The sequence below is a fragment of the Hibiscus syriacus genome, unplaced genomic scaffold (genome assembly GCF_006381635.1).
Source record: "Hibiscus syriacus cultivar Baekdansim isolate YM2019G1 unplaced genomic scaffold, ASM638163v2 tig00111013_pilon, whole genome shotgun sequence".
NCBI classification, from domain to species: Eukaryota; Viridiplantae; Streptophyta; class Magnoliopsida; order Malvales; family Malvaceae; genus Hibiscus; species Hibiscus syriacus.
In genome coordinates this window covers 855,021-868,567 of record NW_024062953.1, presented here as the reverse complement: position 1 = coordinate 868,567, position 13,547 = coordinate 855,021, and the positions used below count along the sequence as shown (strand labels likewise).

The 13,547-nt window shown below is 34.4% G+C and overlaps 2 protein-coding genes across 2 annotated transcripts; one reads left to right on the top strand and one right to left on the bottom strand.

Moving 5' to 3' along the window:
- The first annotated feature begins 8,934 nt into the window (after window positions 1-8,934).
- LOC120149949 (protein ELF4-LIKE 3-like) lies at window positions 8,935-10,219 on the top strand. The gene is made up of 2 exons (XM_039162667.1): window positions 8,935-9,092; window positions 9,745-10,219. The coding sequence occupies exon 2, from the start codon at window positions 9,783-9,785 to the stop codon at window positions 10,119-10,121; it is 339 nt and encodes a 112-aa protein (XP_039018598.1). The 5' UTR covers window positions 8,935-9,092; window positions 9,745-9,782; the 3' UTR covers window positions 10,122-10,219.
- Window positions 10,220-11,571: 1,352 nt separating this feature from the next.
- LOC120149970 (F-box protein CPR1-like) lies at window positions 11,572-12,699 on the bottom strand. Its single transcript, XM_039162683.1, has one exon. It carries the CDS (start codon window positions 12,697-12,699, stop codon window positions 11,572-11,574), a length of 1,128 nt encoding a protein of 375 aa, XP_039018614.1.
- Between the last annotated feature and the right edge of the window lie 848 nt (window positions 12,700-13,547).

Below are 13,547 nucleotides of genomic sequence, written 5' to 3'. Positions count from 1 at the left end.
TAACCAAATCCAATCCAATGGTCCAAAACAAAAAAGATCAACATGATAATAAATAAACACTATCTTGATAAATCATGTGATGTCAATACCAACCTTGAAAAAAAGATAAACAAAAACAACAGTCAAATAATTGAAAACAAATCAAAAAATATAGAAAAACGTGACATAAAAATAAAATTATTAAAAATTAAAAAATAAGGAAAAACAATGAATACTGATAACCAGTGACCAACACCAAAATCGGTACCACCGATCACAAAATAAAGAAAAAAGAGAGATTAACCGTGGAAAAAAAGAGAAAATTAAGCTTAAAAAAACAATTGTTATTAATGACGTATAATTTTCTATTCGGTCTATATATTTTAAATATAATTCATTTGAGATCCAAGCCCGAAGGTGATTCATAATGTCTTAATTGATGGTTAGACTACTATAAAGTCCTGATTGATATAATATTAATACTTAAAATTTTGATTGAAATGATTTTAAAATTTAGAGACCAACTTAAAAATCTAAGCAATTATTTAAGGACCTTTGATAAATTTAGTTGTGTACTAGCCGAAACCTAATATTAAACCGTTGTCGAAACATTTACAGAGAAGCAGCTACTATATCTCATGCATGTAATTAAGTACTTGTGAATCTAGTTTGGTTTTGGGTCAATCGAATACAGTTTGCAAATGCCTGAACCTACGGGTCGTGCTCATGAAACTTAGAAGAATAAGTTTAATGTACAGGTGAAGAGGAGAAGGGCAATGAGAAAGCCTTGCAAGTTTCTTATCAGCCAAGGAGAGGACGGATCGAAGATTGGGACGGCAACCGCGGAATGCGTCAAAACCGTTTATCTAAAGCAGCATCCAGGTTATTCTTGACACCCTGTCTGGTTTTGCTTGCATGTCAAGAAATGTAAGAAACATTCGAAAAAACTAAGTTTCCATATGTTCATTTTCAGGAAAGGCATGGCATTGCATCAGATTCGTGAACCATCTGTTTAGTAGTATCCAATATGAGCAAGTACCTTGCAAGGAAGCTAAACCTTGAATAAGAACCCGAGGCTGAAGTCACTCGAAGAAACGTATAGCGTATGTTGTAGTTCCATCGTCGGTCTTGCTTCGAATGCAAGTCGAAGTCATGGGTTCCGGTCATCAATCGATCCCGACCTAAACGCTAAACGACCTGATCATTGGCAAGTGGCTGGAGGCCGTTTCATGTATCAAACCGGTTCCAGCAGAAACTTTTTGATGGAATTAACGTATAGAATGGGGCCATGGTCTGTGCGGTTTAACAAGGAAAAACATTGTCGCAGAAATGGCCATACATCTAAGTTGGATGGTAAAATTTTATCTTTAGTCCCTCTCAAATATAAATAATACAATTATACCCGTTTAGCTTCTTATTGAAATAACAAAAATTGCATTTTAGCCCATCTCATTTTCTTGAAGGTAACTGATCTTCTCAAAAATGAATTATTCAATTTAAGCTAACAAAAACTTTTTTATTTTTAGCCCCTAAAAAATTGATAATTTATCCCATCCTCGATATAAATTTATTGATTCGCCCGTCAACAATGTACAAAATAATTATTCGAAATTAAGAATAAAAAAACTGAAGTTATTCATAATTGTGACTCAAATTTTGGTTGACCTATCTCAAAATGATAATGGTGCGACGTGTTTAATGAATAATTTAAATTGAGAGAAAAATAAGAAATATGTGATTAGTGCAATTTCTAAAATATTTGTTATAACCTATTTTTAATATAATAAAAAATTTCTCTTCTGCTTATAATATTTATCGTCAAGATTTTTCACGTAAATTTATATTTTATAATATAAATATGATAACCACAAATATAAAACAATCATAAAATAAAGAATAACATATTTAACGTGAAATAATACTTTCGAAAAAATCACAAGCATGAAAAACTCACAAGCACTATGTCAAAAATGAATTCAAGAAAATTTGTGTTTAAATATGATTTAGGATTTAATCAACTTACTCCTAAACTATATTTCCTAATATATATATCTTGTTTATAAAGTAAATTTACATAAAAAAATCATTGATATGCAAAGAGAAAAAATAAAATTCTACACGAATTGAACTGTTTCGTCTGTTACCGTAGATCTTCATTTTAGTTTTTTTTTTAAGTTTTTAAATAAAATTTTCACTGATCATCTTAGATCTGATTAAAAAACTTTAATCACAGAACTCTTATATATATATATATATATATATATATATATGTGTATGTATACTTTACGACCTCGTTTGTTTATTCACCGTTATCTCCCCGACTTTGTAACAGAATTGTGGCAACAACACAAAAATGAACCAAAAACAATAGAAAAATGAAAATTGTGAGACAAAAAAGAGCAGAAGCTTAGAATTCAGAACACAGAGAGAGAGAGAGTGGGAAACCCTAGATTTTCATTTGATGAATAAGACCGAACACAATAAAGCTTAGATGCGAAGGTGGAGCACCTGCAACATGAAGTAATAGCAGACTGATTGCTGAGGACAAATTAAATCTATTCCAAATACAGTCTCTGATGGAGGGACCGGCGGTGTTTTGGCATTTAAAGTGGGGTCCAAGGATTTAAATAGCGACCTATTTTTAAGATAGCAGTCATTATATAGTTATAATGGTATTACAGGTTTGTTACACCTACAATAAATGTAATAATTTCTGTTATATTTGTAATCGTAATAAACACAACATAATTAAAAATATAATCGTAATCATAGTTTAAGTACATGGTTACGTCACATTCTTTTTGTAATGGAACTGCTCGATGCTGGTCAAGCTGCTGTCCCCGTAGAGGAACTCGTCGTAAGCCACTAGCATATGCCATTCTTTTAATTTCTTCCCCTCGTTGGAACCCACTTGCTTTCACATGGACATGATCGTCCTTTGTTTTGTATTTACTATGATTTAATTATAGGCTGTTTTCATTAGTTTTCGTTCATTCAACTCGATTTCTAATTTTCATCCTGTTGAAGTTGGATCAGCCAACAACGGTACTAGTTGAAAGCGATTCTGCTAATTTTGTTCGGTATCTTCTCTCTCGTTGCCTTGATCTTTTTACGTCTAGTTTTCATATTGTTTAAGTTTGACAAATTTTGGATGCACATCCGCAAATACAAGTCTAATACATCCATTGCATTGCAAACACTGTCGCTAGTAGTCTTATTCAGTGGGCCTCCTCTCATAATAGTACTTTATTTTTTAATTCGAATTGGCATGATTTTATATATGAATATTGTTTATGAACAAATCAAATCTATCGAGTAGATAAGGAAAATGTTGTTATCATTAGAGATTTTGAGTTTGAGTATTTATATTTGTAGGGTATGTGCACATTATGAATGATTGAATTTTTTTAAACATATATTACTTTATAATCACTTCATACTATTTAAAAAAGCTTTGTAACGATTAAATTTTTTAAACTGAATTCTAAGTAGTTTTCGATGATCAATGTAATTTTCAAGATTTGAGTATAGTGTTGGTTTTTGGCAAAAGTCCCACATTGGTTGTGTATAAGGAGGAGGGGAAATTTTTTTGTTATAAATAAAGCCCTCCTCCTCCTTAGTTAATCATCCCACAAATATAAACCTTCTTCTATTTTAAAGGCTATTTGTATTCTTTCTCTCTTTGTAATATTTCCTCTATTAGTGAAATATTTTGGTGTTCTCTTTTATGTCTATTTAATAGCTATTGTCGGGTATAGTTGTTGTCAATTATTGTCCTATTAAAATTACTTGTCTTTGTAGTTCTGTCTAAGGAAAGTGGGTTTTAAGAGGGACCATTGTGACCCCTCCTCTTTCCTGGGAATCTACATTGGGGTGATTTTTAGTACAATCGTTTTCACACTAGTCACCTAGATAATAGTTTTCACGGTGAATCTGTTATTGGTGGAAATTAACCTGAATTTCACAACAATTGGTATCAGAGCTCTTGGTTTATTTTAGTATGCTCTGTGGTTGCGGCTTAGGCTGATATTCCACATCAGAAAAATTTTCTTGGGATAATTGACATTCTGCATTGGCAGCTATTAAATAGAATTTGTAGCAGAAATGGCAGACGCTTCTTCATCTTCAATTTTGGCAAGAAATGCTGTGACAAATGTTAGATTTGCAGTGGAGATTTTTGATGGCACCGGTCATTTCGGCATGTGGCAAAGCGAGGTTCTAGATGCCCTATTTCAGCAGGGTCTAGACATTGCTATTGAAGGAGAGAAACCAGATGATGTTGAGGAGAAAGAATGGAAGAGGATCAATAGAATGACATGTGGTACTATTCGATCGTGTCTTTCTAGAGAGCAGAAGTATGCATTTTCTAAGGAAACTTCTGCAAGTAAATTGTGGAAGGCACTGGAGGAGAAATTTTTGAAGAAAAGCGGTCAGAACAAACTCTACATGAAAAAGAGACTGTTCCGCTTCAACTATGTATCAGGTACCACTATGAATGATCACATTACTAGCTTTAATCAGCTGGTGACTGATCTGATGAATATGGACGTGACTTTTGAAGACGAAGATCTGGCTCTGATGTTGATGGGATCACTTCCTGATGAGTTTGAGTATCTTGAAACTACTCTACTTCATGGGAAGGTTGATGTGTCTCTCAGTGAAGTAACTGCTGCCTTGTATAGTTATGAATTGAGAAAGAAAGACAAACAAGAAAACACAAGTGTCGAAGCAGAAGCTCTTGTTGTTAGAGGCCGTTCCAAGAGTCAGAATAAAGGAAGCAGAGGGAGATCGAAGTCAAAGTCCAGATTGAGCAAAGATGAATGTGCCTTTTGTCGAGAAAAAGGGCACTGGAAGAAAGAATGTCCCAGGCTAAAGAATAAAGGCAAACCTGAAAGGGGGAAGGCTGTCTCAGAATCAAATGTGGTCGAGTATGATGATGGAGATTCAGATTTCGCATTCACTGCTACGCCATCAACCATCTGTTCCAGTTCATGGCTGTTAGATTCAGCTTGTAGCCACCATATGACCCCCAATAGAGAATGGTTCTTTGATTTTAAAGAACTAAAAGGTGAAATTGTCTACACAGCAAATAATTCCCCTCTTGACACACTTGGGATTGGTTCAATTCGCTTGAGGAATTAGGATGGATCAATCAGAACCTTAACAGGTGTCCATTATGTACCAGATTTAATGAGAAATCTCATCTCTGTGGGAACCTTAGAGTCAAAAGGTTTAGAAGTGAGGGCAAAAGATGGGATTATGAGGATTATCTCTGGTGCACTGGTGATAATGAAGGGAATCCGAAAAAGAAACAATGTGTATTACTTTCTGGGTAGTACAATTGTTGGGACAGCAGCAGTGGCAGCTTCTACTGATGAACAGGAGTCAGAAGCAACCAGGTTATGGCATATGCGCTTGGGGCATGTTGGTGAAAAATCCTTGAAATTACTGATAGATCAAGGATTATTGAAGGGTGCTCGGGCTTGCAAATTAGCTTTTTGTGAGCATTGCATCAAAGGGAAGAAGACGAGGGTGAAATTTGGAACAGCAATCCATGATACTAAAGGTATTTTGGATTATGTTCATTCAGATGTATGGGGGCCTTCCAAGACAGCTTCATTGGGAGGAACACACTATTATGTCACCTTTGTTGATGATTTTTCCCAGAGAGTTTGGGTGTATCCAATGAAGACAAAGGATGAGGTGCTAGGATTTTTCCTTAAATGGAAAAAGATGATGGAGACTCAAACAGGCAGAAAAATCAAACGTCTCCGTACAGACAATGGTGGAGAGTACAAAAATGATCCATTTCTGAAAGTCTGTGAAGAGGAAGGTATTGTTAGGCACTTCACTGTCAGAGGTACACCACAACAGAATGGAGTGGCAGAGCGTATGAACCGGACATTAGTGGAGAAGGTTCGGTGTATGTTGTCTAATGCTGGGTTAGGCAAAGAATTTTGGGCTGAGGCTTTGGTCTATGCTTGTCACCTTGTCAACCGCTTACCATCGACTGCTATTGGTGGTAAAACACCATTAGAGAAATGGTTTAGAGTACCTGCTACAGATTATGATTCCTTACATGTGTTTGGTTCCACTGCATACTACCATGTTAAGGAGTCAAAGCTGGATCCAAGAGCAAAGAAGGCGATTTTTATGGGGATCACCTCTGGTGTGAAAGGCTATCGTCTTTGGTGTCCAGAAACAAAGAAAATAATCTTCAGCAGGGATGTTACCTTTGATGAATCTACCATGTTGAGAAAGGTGACTTCAGAAAAATTGGAGCAGACAGATGAAACTCCCAAAAAGGTGGAGTTTGAAGGAAGCAAATTTGTCCCAACCAGTAAAGAAAATGATGTTGACTCTCCTATGGTAGAAGAAGAGTCAGATGAAGAAGAGGTTCAGACCCAAGAACCTCCACAGCAACATGAATCAATTGCACTCAGAAAGGGAAAGAGGACCATTAGACAACCTGCTCGTTATGCTGATATGGTCTCTTTTGCATCACCAATTGCAATTGATGACGTTTCTGCCACTTTTAATGAAGCAGTTCAAAGTTCAGAACATAAAAAGTGGAGGATTGCCATGAATGAAGAAATGCAATCCCTTCAAAAGAATCAGACGTGGAAACTAGCTAGTCTTCCGAAGGGAAAGAAGGCAATTGGGTGCAAGTGGGTATATGCAAAGAAAGATGGATTTCCTGACAAGAATAACATCCGCTACAAAGCAAGATTGGTGGCTAAAGGCTACGCTCAAACGGAGGGAGTTGATTATAATGAAGTATTTTCTCCAGTTGTAAAACATTCCTCCATCAGAATTTTGTTGGCTTTGGTAGCGCAGTTGGATTTGGAACTAGTTCAGATGGATGTAAAAACTGCATTTTTACATGGAGACTTGGATGAGGAAATCTACATGACTCAGCCAGATGGATTCAAAGTTGCTGAAAAAGAAGAGATGGTGTGCAAATTAGAAAAATCGCTGTACGGATTGAAGCAATCTCCAAGGTAGTGGTACAAGCGATTTGACAAGTTTATGATAGGGCAGAAGTACACAAGAAGCAAATATGATCATTGTGTGTATTTACGCAAGCTAGAAGACGGATCCTATATATATCTTCTTCTTTATGTTGATGATATGCTGATAGCTTCCAGGAGTCAGACAGAAATTGCGAAACTAAAGACTCAATTGAACAGGGAGTTTGAGATGAAGGATCTTGGTGAAGCGAAGAAGATTCTAGGCATGGAGATATCAAGGGATAAGAAATTGGGGAGGCTTTGTTTGTCTCAGAAAGAATATCTGAGGAAGGTACTAAAACGTTTTGGCATAAATGAGATGTCAAAACCAGTTAGTACACCTCTTGCTCCTCATTTCAAGCTCGGTGCATCCATGTCACCTAAGGATGATGCAGAACGGGAATACATGTCAAAGGTTCCGTATGCAAGTGCTGTTGGTAGCTTGATGTATGCAATGGTGTGTACGAGACCCGATATTTCACAGGCAATTGGGGTTGTGAGCAGGTATATGCATGATCCTGGAAAGGAGCATTGGCAAGCTGTGAAATGGATTCTGCGGTATATTCTGAACATCGTAGATGTTGGTTTGGTCTTTCAGCAGGACAAACAAGATGGTCAGTGTGTAGTTGGGTATTGTGATTCAGACTATGCAGGTGATTTGGACAAGCGTCGATCAACTACTGGTTATGTGTTTACATTTGCAAAGGCACCAATCAGTTGGAAGTCCACCTTACAGTCAACAGTGGCTTTGTCTACTACAGAGGCAGAGTATATGGCAGTTACAGAGGCTGTGAAGGAGGCAATTTGGCTTCAAGGGTTGCTTGGTGAATTGGGAATGGAACAAAAGCACATCAAAGTGCACTGTGACAGTCAGAGTGCTATTCATTTAGCAAAGAACCAGGTTTACCATGCAAGGACGAAGCACATCGATGTTCGATATCACTTTGTACGAGAGATTCTAGAAGAAGGTGGAGTCATAATCCAGAAGATTCGGACCACTGAGAATCCTGCTGATATGTTGACAAAAGTGGCAACTGCGGTCAAGTTTAAACATTGTTTAGATTTGGTCAATATTGTTACAAATTAAAAGATTGTTTTTTTTAGAGATGTGTGTGGAATTTGCCAAGGTGGAGATTTGTTGGTTTTTGGCAAAAGTCCCACATTGGTTGTGTATAAGGAGGAGGGGAAATTTTTTTGTTATAAATAAAGCCCTCCTCCTCCTTAGTTAATCATCCCACAAATATAAACCTTCTTCTATTTTAAAGGCTATTTGTATTCTTTCTCTCTTTGTAATATTTCCTCTATTAGTGAAATATTTTGGTGTTCTCTTTTATGTCTATTTAATAGCTATTGTCGGGTATAGTTGTTGTCAATTATTGTCCTATTAAAATTACTTGTCTTGGTAGTTCTGTCTAAGGAAAGTGGGTTTTAAGAGGGACCATTGTGACCCCTCCTCTTTCCTGGGAATCTACCTTGGGGTGATTTTTAGTACAATCGTTTTCACACTAGTCACCTAGATAATAGTTTTCACGGTGAATCTGTTATTGGTAGAAATTAACCCGAATTTCACAACATATAGGTCTAAGCCAAATCTAGCGAGATAAGATATAATTATTAATTTATTATCAGTTGATCTAGTGGTATAAGATGTTAAGTAATTTAAGTAAAGTCAATGATTCAAATGTTTGCGTTATTAAAGAATAAAATTAAATTAGAAATATTTTTTATAATAAACTTATACAATGATCGATCTAAATTAATAAATTAATAAATCAAATACAAATAACTATACGGGAAATTTATATCCATAATATCTAAACAATCCTTATATAATCATTTTTACTATATTAAAATAATTACTTATTGTTTAGAGAGTAAATAATAAAATTAAAAAATTTATACATGGACGTGTTCAAGCGTGACTGTCAAATCTACATATTGTCTCTCCACCTAGTCTCCTTCCTCTCTCTTTCCCTCTGAAAACTCTCTTTCGGTGCTTGAGATTTTAATCGGCGATTCTTTCTACAGTTCCACGGGAATCCCTCGTCTTCTTCCTCTCAATCCGTGTCTCCTTCGCTGAATATAACGGTTCAGGTTTTCAAGGTAGTTATGAAATAAATACTATACGATTATATGTAATTAGTTATTTCTGTTCATCTTCAAGAGAAATCAAACAAAATCAATTCTCTGTTTATGTTTCCTTCTTTTAGAGTTAAATTAATGGGTTTTTTATTTTCTTTGATGGGTTTTCTTCACTTTTTTCTTTCTCAAAAAGCTTCGATCTCATCAGTTTTTTATGTTTCCTGAGTTTTCTGGGAATTTTTCTTTACGTTTGTGATTTCTCAATTCAAAGGTTCTGTGGAATTCTTGTTTGAAACTCTGTGGTTTAGGTGAGTATTACCCGAGCAACATTAAAGAAGGTTCCCTTTTATGGAAATAGGATCTGCTTTTCCATTTCTCACCATAAATACTAATAATAATAGCAACAATAATAGTAATAATACTCAAATAAACAAATAATTTCTAACTACTCATAGTAATTATTTCCATCTCTCTTAATGTGATCCTGTCGGCTCTCTCATAAATGAATTGATAGAGAGATGGTAGACGGGGTAAATTTTAAATTTTTATATAATTTTAATATTTTTAATATTTTTATTGATTATAAATTTTTAAATTTATGCTTTTTGATATAAAATCACGTGTTGGTCTATGTTCTTACGCATTTGTTCTCTTTTCTTTCATCTGGTCTCAGATTTAGGGTTGGTTTTGCTTTGATAGAGCTCGGACACGATGAATACAATGGAGGACGATGTGGCGTATTCAGGGCTCGGCAATGGCGGTGGTGGTGCTAGGATGGATGCCAAAGTGGTGCAGACATTTCAGAAGAGCTTTGTGCAGGTCCAGGATATATTGGACCAGAACAGGTTGCTTATAAACGAGATAAACCAGAACCAGGAGTCCAGGATGCCTGACAACTTGACCAGAAATGTTGGGCTGATCAGGGAGCTCAACAGAAACATAAGGAGAGTGGTTGATCTCTACGCTGATCTTTCAAGCTCTATCATTGAATCCGTGGCTGGTGCTGGTGCTGGTTCCTGTGAGGGGGACTCGACTGCTGCTATGAGATGAGCTGGTCATAAAAGAAACAGGTCTGCTTGATATTTAAATATGTTGTTGTTATTACTAATTTTTTTCATGGTGGGAATGAAGAAAAGTTTCTCGGCAAATTGGTTAGATTATGTAACTTTCTAATATTTTAGTGGTTAACATTTTTCTTTATAAATTTGAATTCGATCTAACCAATTTAATTTATATAAAAAAATCATCAATTCCTTCTACCGTTTGCACATTATTGAGACCACTGTTCATTGTAAGATTAATACAAAACGTTTAAATTTCACTCATTTTTTTTACATATAATACTTTTCTATGAAATACATTCAAAATTCTCGAAAATCTGTATAAAGATTTAAAGTTCTAAATCTTCAATCTTTTCCGATGAAATTAATTTTGAAATATGTTGTTAATCTTTTCGAAATAATATTTTTTTTATTTAAATTTTCAAACAAATACTATTAAAAACAATATTTTTCAACTATTATTAAAAATGGTTGGCCCTTTTTATGAAATCAAGGCCTTGCATACATCAGCATGTGAATCTTCATAGATCTCATGGACACTAATGTGGACATCCAAGGATGGATAGACGGAGAGCGGATGAAAATGATCGGTTTATAAAAGTTTTGAAATTTTATATATTTTAGATATTTTTTAATTTTCAATTAAAGATATATATTTTTTCTTTAAAACTTTATAAGTTCACATTCTCTTAAAATTTTATAAATTTACCCATAACATAAAATCTTATATTTACGATTGTATACGTCTTAATAGGACAAAACATTGTGCAGTCACATTTTAAAACGTTTGTAGATAATCTTCCGCAACAAATAAGACTCCACCATCAAAGCTCTTGATGTACAATAATACTAACACTCTTGATCTACAATAAAAGAGATAGTGATCATATAAGTTAATGACGATTTATCATTCTTTTTTTTAATTTGAACAGATAATTATTAAAAATGATAGATGAAAGAATTTGATCCTTATTTGGGGGGAGAAAAAAATAAATAAAGTATGCACTTGTCGGGATCATCATGAAATTTATTGACAATTAAAAGACCAAAATTTTATTTAAAAATATCGAATTTCGTACTACTTAATCCAATGAAATAGATAATCTTTTTAATTTATTTGTTTTATGTTTCCATTAATGAAAAAAATCGTTTTCAGTGTGTACTAACGTTGCAGAGTAACTATTCTTGGTAACCTTACCGACAGTCTTAAAATTATTTGAAGTTGATTTTTTATCACTTTAGTATTTAAACAATTTTCTTGTTTAATTTAATTTTTAAACTTTTATTTCGTGAAATATATTATCAACTTCGTTTTTCCGTACTCAAGAAACGTATCGTATGGCTTATGATACATAGATATACAGTATACTAAAATCTAATAAAATCTAAAATATTTATAAAAATATTTTTGAAAAATAAAAATTTCTCAATTTTATCCTTCAAGGTTTCAAGGTGACAAACTCAGAATCTGATTGAATAAAATATACCGACTCAGGCATCTGATAATTGACTGGAAGTTCAATGCTTTTAGATTCACCAGTCTTGAAATTGTAGAAAATTGCAGTCCACAATCCGATGATGAATAAAGTATCGGCATTGTAGAATGAATCCACTCGAGCATGTGTAGTTCCTTCATTCAAGCTTTCCAGGTTCACCGTATGTTTTTTCATCCAAATTTGCCGGAAGCAACCTCTTAAAACCCATACATCCACCGAATTAAGGTCTTTACCGATGCATATCAACCCGAGGCTCCCTTGGCATGTTGTGAGGTTGATCGAATGCCAATTATTTCGACAAAGAAAGTTGGGCAATGATGTCATCGCCCAACTCTCTCTATCTACGTCAAAAGACAATACATTGTTATTTTGTCGTTCGACGTGATACGTAAGCCAATGAAGGCTGCCGCATGCAGAAACGGCCGGCTTATTGTTGAAAAGCTCGTAGTAAGATAACATCAAATCATCCAACTGCTTCCATTCCCAACTCTTTGAATCAAATATCTCGCAATGGTATCGTCTGTAATATCCATCGGACATAGAATATCTCGGTGTAGGCTCTAAATCGTCATGCCCGCTGTCGGAGAGTCGAACTATTTTAAACCGTAAAGGGTTCGATCCAAGCACCAACATGCCCATCTTTGTCGTAAAATATCTACGGTTCGGACCCGGGATGATTTCTGACTGTTGTGTGCTAGGTTTGCATATATAAAACTGGTCACGTCCAAATTGACTTGTGCCACAGAGAACCAAACCTTCGTAGACGGTCGCTAGAATCTTGACTGGTTCTCTTTTAGATAGAAAATCAAGGTTATTCAGAGTTAATTTTCGATCGATATCCATATTATCTATCGACAAGAAGAGCGAATCAAAACGATTTATTCTTCTTGAACCTTGAATTAAATATCCCACCATTGTTCTCGTCCTTTGAGAATGTGACTGCATGAAACTCGATTCATAGGTAAGATCCTTGTATTCCTTTGATAAAACCCGACACTTCCTCATCGTCTTCAATTCGGCTCTTGAGAAGATTTCGAAGAGAACATCCTTGTTAAAGATATGAGACGCCATGGATTGAGAAAAGAAAAACAACGAAAGAAGCTAGAATGAGAAGGAAGAAAAAACCCTGAGATAAATTTTGTGGTTAATACAAGATTAAAGCATTGTTCGTATATATATTATATATAGTTAGAGTAATAGTGGAATATAGGGTTTTAATTATTTAATTCAAACTAGGATTTTAAATAAAATAATAAAATAATATACATTAATTGCAAAAGAAATAGCAGTCGTTATAAACTGATTACGATAACAATGTCTGAATGTCTACTTCCCCAAAAAAAAGTAATTTTTTTTATTAAAAATAGTAATTTTTTATTAAAAATATTATTCGACAAAGAATTATAAATTTAAGGAATAAAATTATTTTTCATGTATTTATGTTTTATAATTAATAACTATTAAATGCTTTTTGTGTTAATGATTGTTTAAAAAATAAATTAAAAAAATTAAGTTCCTTCATGCGATATTATGTAATGTTTGAGATTCAATTAAGTAATGCGAGTTAAGTTGATAAATATGATAAATGAGAATGGAAGCTAGTTAACCTTTCTTAAGATATAATGCCTTGCACACATAAGCATGTGGGTCTTCATAAAGACTAAAAAATTTGCTTATAGTTGTATTCAGCTAGATAAAATAATATTAATAACATTCACATACAACAAAAGAGAAAAGAGATGAAAGTTGCGAATGTCAATGATAATTTTTTTATTTATGTCTAGGTGAAGAACAGTTAGAGACAATGAATGTCGGTGACATTTTATCTCTTTTAATTTGAAAGAGAGTCACTTGATAGGGTATACAAAAGAATGTAGTCATTGATCAAGAGAAGAGAAGAGATGAAAAGACTTGATCCG